At 47.3% G+C, this 10380-nt stretch overlaps 1 protein-coding gene across 2 annotated transcripts in view; it reads left to right on the top strand.

The window, feature by feature from the left end:
* Positions 1–10380, top strand: part of KIF25 (kinesin family member 25) — a 17456-nt gene that overhangs the window by 1426 nt on the left and 5650 nt on the right. For both annotated transcript variants that reach the window (XM_011934931.1, XM_011934930.1), the window contains exons 3-5: positions 346–420; positions 3444–3593; positions 9269–9445. In XM_011934931.1, coding sequence (XP_011790321.1) covers positions 346–420; positions 3444–3593; positions 9269–9445 — 402 coding nt within the window. The remainder of the gene's footprint in view (positions 1–345; positions 421–3443; positions 3594–9268; positions 9446–10380) is intronic.

Below are 10380 nucleotides of genomic sequence, written 5' to 3'. Positions count from 1 at the left end.
CCCCTCCCCACTCCTCTGTCCTCCCCTTACCCCCGATTTCTCCTCCCCTCTCCTTTCTCCTCCCCCTCTCCCCTCCCCTCCCTTTCCTTCCCTCCTATCTTGCAAGCATTTGTCACTTCATTTATGCTTACTACATTTTCACAGCAGAAAGTAGTATCTTTACTCTTTCTTAACCTCTATTATCTTGAAAAATAACACAGATTAATCTTTTGTTGAAGAATTCCGATGGTGTTGGGGGTATGGGAAGTCCACGGGGCCATTGTGTTTTCAGGTTTCTGAGTCTGCATATGCTATAGTAGCTTTCTGCTTCTTCTATTAATGCAGTATTTTCCCTTTGTCTCTCAGAGTTTATGGTCCAGCAGAGTCTCAGAGTGCGGTCTTTGGAGATGTGTGCCCCCTACTCACGTCTCTCTTGGATGGGTGAGTGAAAATACTTTGAAGGCCAGTTATCATAGTTACATTTGAATATAAAGAAGCTTTATTGTGCTGTGGAGTGAGAATGTCGCATTAGAGTCTGAGCATTTTACAGCACTGCAGAGCATGTCCATGGGTCACCCAGCGTGGACTCCGCTTGCATCCATGGAGACTATCTCCACACCCTGGGAAAAGCAGTGAGAATGATTTGGAGAATGCTTGTTAAATGAGTATATCCACCTGGGATTCCAAACTCCATTTTAGTTACGTTGTATGTGGGCTTAAGCCTGTGAATGCAGCTGCCATTCTCTCTGGGATTCTTTTATATTTCAGAATTTTTTTAAAAATCTGTAAGGAATGTTAACATCAGATTTAGGGACTTTTCCCTTTGGGAATCAGCCTTCTATTCTTGCAATATACAACCACTGATGTCAAAGGCAGCGGGTCGTGCTTTAGGAATGAAGAATATTTTTTTACTTAATGGAGACACCTTAAGCCCATACTTTCCACTCCGGGGCATTTTGAAGAATCTCAGTTTTCTGGCAGAAATCCACATCAAGTTCCTGATGAAGACTTACTTGCATTTGTCCAGCAAAGGCTTCTGCACAGCCAACCGCAGGGAACCCCAAGGACCTAGAAACTGTAATTACACAGTGTGCTGCGCGCCCCAAAGGCGCATGATCTGAGGAGGAGGTCAACTCAGGAAGCTCCTGCGTCTGAGCGCGCACGCACGCGGGGCCGCTCTGCCAATCATGATGCAGTTGCTTCTTCAACTCTTCCTCCAGAAGGTTGGAATTTTTATACCCATCTGAAGAAATGGTTTTGAAAATGATAGGGGAGTCTCCTTTTAAATAGGCATCTTTTAAGTAAGCAGATTCCAGAAATAAAAAAGACATCGTGGTCACAGTGATCACTGCCAGAACTGCCTTTCCAGGATAACGCGAAACAGATGGAGTTAAAGGTCTGAGTCTTGTCAGCAAAAAGAGTGGAACTCTGTAAAATATTGGGAGAGATTTATCCTGAGCCAAATATGAGTGACCGTGGCCCAGGACACAGCCCAGGAGGTCCTGAGAACATGTGCCGAAGGTGGTTGGACACAGTTTGGTTTTATACATTTCAGGGAGACATGAGACTTCAATCCAGTTCATTTAAGAAATACATTGGCTCCGGAATGTCTGGGTTAAGGTAAAGGATTATGGAGGCTAAAGTTCTTATTTGCAGAGGAAGCTTTCATGTGGCAGCTTCAGAGAGAGCAGATCGTAGATGTTTCTTGTCAGATGTAAGGTCTGTGTCGATGTTAACGCTGGAGGGTGTCATGAGGCCTGTCCGGCCCCCACTTCCTGTCATGGCCTGAACCAGACTCTGAGGTAAAATTTTGGAGTGCCCTGGCTGAGGAGGAAGTCCATTCAGATGGCTGGGGGCCCTTAGAATTGTATTTCTGGTTTACAGCTTCCTTCTTCAGGAAGTTTCCTGTTACTCTACATTCTTAAATGGTTGAAAGACCCCTGTAAGAACCCATTTATCTGTTGTGGTCAAAGATACTCTCCACACGAAGAAATGCATGTAAATGAATTCAGGGAAGCTGGAAGAGACATAGCCTGTAGTGGGGTTTGTTATGCATGCCTTGAGACTTTTTAATCCTGGAAGGAAAACTCGCAGGATGGTAACGGCCTGATCAGTTTGGCGGGAGCATGTGGTTTCCAGGCTCTTGTGGCTGGAATGTAACAGTCAACCCTAGTGACTCGGACGGTCACCCCAGGACTGGGCTCTGCTGCTTTTCCTATCCTGTTCTAGGGGCGATTTAGATGTCAGTCAATGAGAACACTGTCTCACAATCATTTTGTCAAAACAACAACCTTTATTTGTTTGACTTGTGGTGGATACACCACGTTAAACCGGTATGGATAAATCGGAGTCACAGTTGACCAGTTAAGTCAGAATTTCTGAGTGCAGGACTTGCTGAACGTCCCCAGGTGACTTGGACGAGGGGTCAGGGCTGGAGATCCTACTCTGAGGCATGAACCCACTTAGCATCAGGCCAGGTGCACCCACAGCTTTACAACCACGAACATCTTCAACATCATGACTGAGAAGATGATTTTCTATCATACTTATTTTAAATAGTCTTCCAAATGTTTCCGATCCTCCCATTCATACTTTGGGCTACACAGCACAACTGGAAGGAAATGTGGGAATCTGTTGGTAGTTCTTATCTTCTCTGAAATAAGCTGCAGTCAGCTAATCGAGGGTCTTGGGGCCAAGAGGCAGCAGGTGCTACTGTCACAGAGAGGACCTCAGCACATGTGGATTGACTGTGGACATGAACACCTCAAAGTCCCTTCCAATGACAAAGTACAAAAATAGTTTTTGTATGAAAACGTATACAAAAATGGCTCATGCTTGTAATCCCAGCACTTTAGGAGGCTAAAGCAGGAGGATCCCTTGAGTCCAGGAGTTTGAGACCAGCCTGGCCAACATGGCGAAACTCTGTCTCTACTAAAAATACAAAAATTAGCTGGGCTGATCTCAGCTACTCGGGAGGCTAAGGCAGGAGAATCGCTTGAACCCGTGAGGCAGAGGTTGCAGTGAGCCAAAATTGAGCCATTGCACTCTAGCCTGGGTGACAGAGCAAGAATCCATCTCAAGAAAAAAAAAAAAAAAGATAGTTACAGTGAAGGTGTGTGGATTTAGGAAGGCCTTGCTAAGGCCAGAATCCTTGTGTGAATGCTGAGCTGGAGAACGGGGAGATGGAAATACCCAGGAGAAACAGGGATGGCTGAACCCATGCTGTGTGTGTGTGTGTCAGTGCAAATACCATTTAATTCAATATCGTACAACAAGATAGCAACCAGGATGGATTATGAAAAAAAAAATAGTTGCGGTTAAATGAAAACGTAATTTATAAGAAATGGAGTAACGGGAATAGGGAATGAAATTTAGTTTCTCAGACAAGTGAAAATTTTTCCTGGAATCTTCTTGGCACCAGCCCTACGTGTGTTTTGCTGGACTGAATCTGCTCTGAATTTTAGGTACAATGTTTGTGTTATGGCGTATGGACAGACGGGCAGCGGGAAGAGCTATACCATGTTGGGACCCCATTCGGACGACGGCCCTGTGTTGCCGCTTGACCCACAGAGTGACTTAGGAATTATCCCTAGAGCAGCTGAGGAGCTCTTCAGGTACCGCTGATGATGATGAGTGGGGCAGAGAAATACGGCAGGGAAGCGAGGCAGTCAGCACCTTAGTTATCACACAGCAAAAATTATTACCACTTGAAGAAGGTGGTCAAATCCCATAACCTCATCAGATACATTCAACACTACCAAGCGCTTCCATACTTCTGGGCATTATTGCTACCAATTCCTGTGATGAAATTATGTTCAGAGTCTATCATTAAGACAAAACTTTTTTGAGTCTTTAATTTTTTTAGAGACAAGGTCTTGCTTTGTCACCCAGGCTGAAGTGCAATGATGCAATCTCGGCTCACTACAACCTCTGCCTCCTGGGTTCAAGCGATTCTCCCTCCTCAGCCTCCCCAGTAGCTGGGATCACAGGTGTGCCCCACCATGCCCAGCTAATTTTTGTATTTTTAGTAGAGATGGGGTTTCGTCATGTTGGCCATGCTGGTCTCAAACTCATGACCTTAGGTGATCCACTCGCCTCGGCCTCCCAAAGTGCTGGGATTATAGGCATGAGTCACCGTGCCTGGCTAAGACAAAACTTCTTGAAAGAGATCCCGAGTTAGAGGGTTCCTTAGGTAGGGGTGGAGGTGGGGGATTGTGGGGGATGGAGGTTTTCTGTCCTGGAATGGGAAACACAGAGGGAAACCTCCCATTCTTCCGTCGCCCTTCCTCCTGCCGCCATCAGGGCTGTATGCATCCGCTTCTCTTTAGGAGTCCAGCCAACATGGCCTGCGAAGATGCTCCTGACCCTTTAGCACATTCTCGAAAGAGACCCACTGCCCGTGTCATGATTTCACCAACAAAATTAGTCCTAGAAAAAAAATAGTAAAAAGTCGTTTCAGCAGCTGGGTGCGGTGGCTCACACCTGTAATCCCAGTGTGTCCAGAATTGATGGGTTCTTGGTCTCGCTGACTTCAAGAATGAAGCCGTGGACCCTCGCGGTGTTACAGTTCTTAAAGATGGTGTGTCTGGAGTTTGTTCCTTCAGATGTGTCCGCAGTTTCTTCCTTCTGGTGGGTTCGTGGTCTTGCTGTCAGGAGTGAAGCTGCAGACCTTCACGGTGGGTGTTACAGCTCTTAAAGGCAGCGCATCTGGAGTTGTTTGTTCTTACCGGTGGGTTCGTGGTCTCACTGGCTTCAGGAATGAAACTGCAGACCTTCCCGGTGAGTGTTACAGCTCATAAAGGCAGCATGGACCCAAAGAGTGAGCAGCAGCAAGATTTATTATAAAGAGCGAAAGAACAAAGCTTGCACAGTGTGGAAGGGGACCTGAGTGGGTTGCCACTACTGGCTCCAGCAGCCTGCTTTTATTCCCTTATCTGACCTCACCCACATCCTGCTGATTGGTCCATTTTACAGAGAACTGATCGATCTATTTGACAGAGAACTGATTGGTCCATTTTGCAGAGAGCTGATTGGTCCATTTTGACAGAGTGCTGATTGGTGCGTTTACAATCCTGTAGCTAGACACAGAGTGCTAGACAAAAAAGTTCTCAAAGTCCCCACTAGGTTAGCTAGATACAGAGTACTGATTCATGTATTTACAAACCTTGAGCTAGATACAGAGTACTGATTGGTGTATTTACAAGCCCTAAGCTAGACACAGAGTACTGATTGGTGTATTTACAAGCCCTAAGCTAGACACAGGGTGCTGATTGGTGCATTTACAATCCTTTAGCTAGACACAGAATGCTAGACAGAAAAGTTCTCCAAGTCTGTACTAGGTTAGCTAAATACAGAGTACCGCCAAGCAGTGAGACTATCGCCTATGGCCAAGTGGCAAACCACTCAGGTCCCTTTCCACACTGTGGAAGCTTTATTCTTTTGTTCTTTACAATATATCTTGCTGCTGCTCACTATTTGTGTCCACGCTGCCTTTATGAGCTGTCACACTCACCACGAAGGTCTGCAGCTTCACTCCTGAAGCCAGTGAGAGCACGCACCCACCAGAAGGAAGAAATGCCAAACACGTCCGAACTGTCAGAAGGAACAAACTCCAGACACACCATCTTTAAGAACTGTAACAGTCACCGCTAGGGTCCGCAGCTTCATTTTTTAAGTCAGTGAGACCAAGAACCCACCAATTCCGGACACACCAGCACTTTGGGAGGCCGAGGCAGGGGGATCACGAGGTCAGGAGTTTGAGCTTACATGGGTGGTGCATGTCATTAAATATTCGACCAGTCATTTTTCCTTCTGCTAAGCAAACTCTTTAAGTTCCAGAAACAAAGGCTCAGGCAAGAGCACTGGGGAACTGAGGTAGAAAGCGGGAGAGAATGGTGGGGGTTTCCAGACCGCCCTCCCAACAGATGAGATTCTTCTCACCTGTGAGAGGGGACACCCTGGTGGAAGGAGGCGATGTGGCCAGGCAGCACGTCCCGGAGGTGGGCTTGCTATAGTGTTCCCAGCCTGAGCTGCGTGCTTGCTTCCAAGGCCATTTCCACCCTCAGCTGGGCTTAGAGAGGCAGGATGCACAGCCAGTGAGAGCAGGTGTCATACATTCCAGGGCTGCGTTTCCCTTTGGCTCTGGAATTTACCTAAGGAAGCATATCCAAGATGGCAGAGGGCTGCGGAGGGGGCGGGAGCGGCGCTGCAGGGGTGGAGGTTGAGGGGCGGGAGCAGGAGTGGCGCTGCCGGGGCGGGAACTGCGCTGAGGGAGCGCTGGGAAGGGCTGTTCGCTGCCTAAAATTGTTGGGGAAGATCCATCAGGAGGATGGCCAGTCGGCTGGGCCTCTCCAGAAACCGAATGATCAGCGTTACCAATGGGCCCATCGCATTACTGGCAAGCGTTTCAGTCGCCTCGTTTCCAAAACGGTTTTTCTATTTTGCTGTTCTGAGTCTCGGGTGCTGTGCGTCTCCCTCCAGGGCACAGTGATTTGCGACACTGGAATCCCTCAGTCTGAGTCTCCGAATCTCTGCTCTTCCAAGTGAGTGGCCCCGGGCAAGGCCCTACTCTCCCTATACCTCACTTTCCTCGTTTGCAGAAACGAGAATCCGAGCAGACACGGACGGTGTCCTCCCTCATCACATCCACATCTGGAGAGGGGTGCGCTGCGCCAGGGCTGGGGGTGAGCTTGGGTGTTCATGACTCAAGTTGCAAACGGCCCTCTGCCCAAAATGATACACAACCACAGTGACGTCAGTGCTGATGTCAGAGATAGTTTCCAGGAACCCTTGACCCTGAAAACCACTACTCTTAGATTGCTGAAGGCACCAGAGAAGCCATTTCCTGTTGTTTTAAAGTAAATACAATGCTACTGCCTGGATTCCTTGGCTCTGCATGCCCCTCTCCTTCCTTCTAAACCTGGTAGTTGACACCGCCTCCTTCCCGACTGGTCTCCACTGTCATCAACAGGAGTGTGTTACGTTTCTCTACCTGCTAGGCACCGTCAGAGGCACAAGGGATCCAAAAGTGCATGTGATCAATTTTCCGCTTTTAAAAAGTCTAGAATGGAAACGGGTAATTATGACCCAGTAGGAAATGGGCAGGAAAAGATGGCAGAGACAAAGCATGGCCCCGGCCTTCCCCGCCCCAGAGAGTCAGGGAAGCTGCATGCATTTGAATCACAACCATTCATCGCAGGACCTGGAGTCCTTTACCTGTGTGTCTCCTTCTCTACACTTTGCTGCTTAAAGGCTAAGACTGAAGCTTGTGGTTTTCACCGTTGTCCCTAGAATCTAATCAACAGCCCAATAATTACTTGTGGGAAATCTCTCAAATTAACTCCTTGGTATTATGTTATTGAGAAATTTCTGACTTAGGTTTTGCGACACTCAGAGAACAAACTGTCACATAAAGGATGGGCCCAAGTGTGGAGGTTAAGTTTCTGGCTATGTGGTGCATTTTTGCCTAACGTGTGGAGAGGAGGAGAATGTAAAACCTCTAGGCTGGGCACAGTGGCTCACACCTGTAATCCCATAACTTTGGGAGGCTTAGGCGGGTGGATCACCTGAGGCCAGGAGTTCGAGACCAGCCTGGCCAACATGGTGAAACCCCGTCTCTACTAAAAATACAAAAACTAGCTGGGCATGGTGGTGGGCACCTGTAATCTGAGCTATTCAGGAGGTTGAGGCAGGAGAATCAGTTGAACCTGGGTGGCAGAGGTTGCAGTGAGCCAAGAATATGCCTCTGCATTTCAGCCTGGGTGACAGAGCGAGACTCTGTCTCAAAAAAAAAATAAATATACAGTAAAATAAAATCTGTAGCTAACTTCATTTTTCACTGTTGCACACACTCTTCTTAGAGTGTTCTCACCTAACCCCAGTGCTGAACCTATCTAATCCAAATCTTGATGCTTTGTCAATAATGATTTTTACCTTAAGAGTTTTACTTACTTTCTCTTTCATTTTAGTCTTCATCATTTTCTTTACTATTTATCATTAGAAGACAAAACTCCTCTAGATCTGGATGAAAAACTCAGCCTGGCAGCGCCTGGGTGGGAAACATCCCGGCTGGATTTTACCTTGAGTACAGATAGCACCCTGTCCCTCGGGACTTCCCGCCCGGTTCTCAGAATAGCCTTAGGAATAAGAAAAGCACAATGCTCACCATCGGATTGACATCACCTTGCACGTGGTAGAGAGGCAGCCACCTCCAGCAGACAGAAAGAGGCCTTTGTTATTTGGTGACAAGGTTGGAAGGGGAGTTTTGTCAGAGACAAACCAGAAAGCCAGAGGGAGGAGAGAGGAAGGGAAGGAATCCAGGGTTAGCACTCAACCTTTTACTTGTTGTAGGATTACAGTTTTCTCTCTCTCTCTCTGTAGTATCTTTATTTAAAAACATTCCTAGAGTCAGCACATAGTTCTTTAAAACAGGGAGCAAACTAAGATATGCAGCTGCTTTTGTGTTTTGAGACGGAGTCTCACTCTGTCGCCAGGCTAGAGTGCAATGGCATGATCTCAGCTCACTGCAACCTGCACCTCCCGGGTTCAAGCGATTCTCCTGCCTCAGCCTCCCAAGTAGTTGGGACTACAGACACACACCACCACGCCTAGCTAAGTTTTGTATTTTTAGCAGAGATGGGGTTTCACCAGGTTGACCATGATAGTCTCGATCTCTTGACTCATGATCCACCCACCTCGGCCTCCTGAAGTGCTGGGATTACAGGCGTGAGCCACCGCGCCCAGCTGTGCAGCTGTTTTTTAAAGAGCCGGAGTTGGTTTGATGGGTCTTGCTTGCAGGAAAGTTGCAGTTGGAAGGCATAAGTGGAATTGGAATAAAGAACTCTGGATTCAAGCTTCCCTGAAGTGGAAAAGTTTTAAAATAAGCAAATCCCATCACTGGAGAAGTGCTAGAGGCCCGAACATCCTTGCACCTTGCCTTGGGTGTCCGCAGTGATCGATCAGTGGGGATGGCAATTTCTAGACCACAGCCATGTGATATTCAGGCTTCTTTGCCCTGTGTATTTAGAATCCTCAGTGTTCTGGTTGCACAGCTGTTGGTTTAAATATAACTCTGATAAAATAACTGCTCCCAAGACACGTATTCACCCTACAACCTAAATGGCACACCCCCTTTCCCCGAGTGATCTTGGGGTGAGTAACGTGCAGCCCTCTGCTCGGACCCCAGCAGTCTTACTGAGCATCCTCTAGGGCGTCTGGAGCTGTGATTGGCTTACACTGAAAATCACTCTGTGAGACTTTCTGTAAGTTTCTCTCGTGTGTTTTCCCGCAGGCTCGTCTCGGAAAATCCCTCAAGAAGCCCAAAGGTTGAAGTCTCCATAGTGGAGGTTTACAATAATGACATTTTTGACCTTCTGGCCAAAGACACTGTTGCAGCAGTGTCGGGGGTCAAGCGTGAGGTGATGACAGCCAAGGACGGACGAACAGAGGTTGCGCTGCTGGCCTCTGAGTGAGTACTGCACCTGCCCTGTGCTGCTGGCCTCTGGGTGAGAACGGCACCTGCCCCGTGGTCAGGAGGCTGGACGTCTCTAAACAAGCTCCCCATGCCCAAGGATCCCAAGGAGAATCGGCTGTGGTGGCCCAATCAGTGCTCCTTGTCACTGAATGGTTCCTTGTGTGTTTTCATGCTTCGTATGTGTTGCACAACTGTCAATTTGCTGTAAGAATGATCTTTCTTTAAAGGTGGCTATGTCGGGATGATATATTTGTTAATTAGCTGGAATGGGTAATCATTTCACAATGTATTCACATATCAAAATATCAAGGTGTATACTTTAAACATATACCATTTTCATACGTTATTAATAGCTTAAAGCTGTTCTAGATAAAAGTAAAACAAAATATTTTTACAATCAAAATTAAAATAAACAAATAAACATAGCTTTGAAAAAATCTTCATAAGAGCACCTTGGACGGGCGCCATCCCGTCTCTCAGAGGAGGAAGTAGTCTTGCAGAGGTGAAAGAACTTGCCCACCCCACTCTGGCTAGGAGAGATGAACTTATCCACATTTGTAAATATCAGTATTTCATAGAATACGTACTGAATCCTCTTGTAAAAGTGAGGATCCCCCATATTAAGTATTTTCCTCAAAGTTCCCTATTTTCAAATCCATGTGCATGTGCTGGGTTTGCCCCAGTGGGGGTGCAGCTGGGAGGTGACAGAGGGAACCCTTCCCACAAGTGAGGGTCCGGAGAGGCTGCCCATCCTGGGCCCCGGAGGCAGCAAGGGAAGGGCCCGCCAGCCATGCCGAATATTTCAGAGAGCTGAAGGAAATCATCCATGCAACCCTGATACGGTCACACAAAGTCACCTGAAATTTGAGCCTTTGACTGACAGCTGTGATGGAAATGGTATCTCCTGCTGATTAAGAGCTCTGATTGGC

The sequence above is a fragment of the Colobus angolensis genome, unplaced genomic scaffold (genome assembly GCF_000951035.1).
Source record: "Colobus angolensis palliatus isolate OR3802 unplaced genomic scaffold, Cang.pa_1.0 Scaffold14, whole genome shotgun sequence".
Lineage (NCBI taxonomy): Eukaryota > Metazoa > Chordata > Mammalia > Primates > Cercopithecidae > Colobus > Colobus angolensis.
Note: the sequence above shows the minus strand (reverse complement) of the source record. Positions and strands in the feature narration are given on the sequence as shown.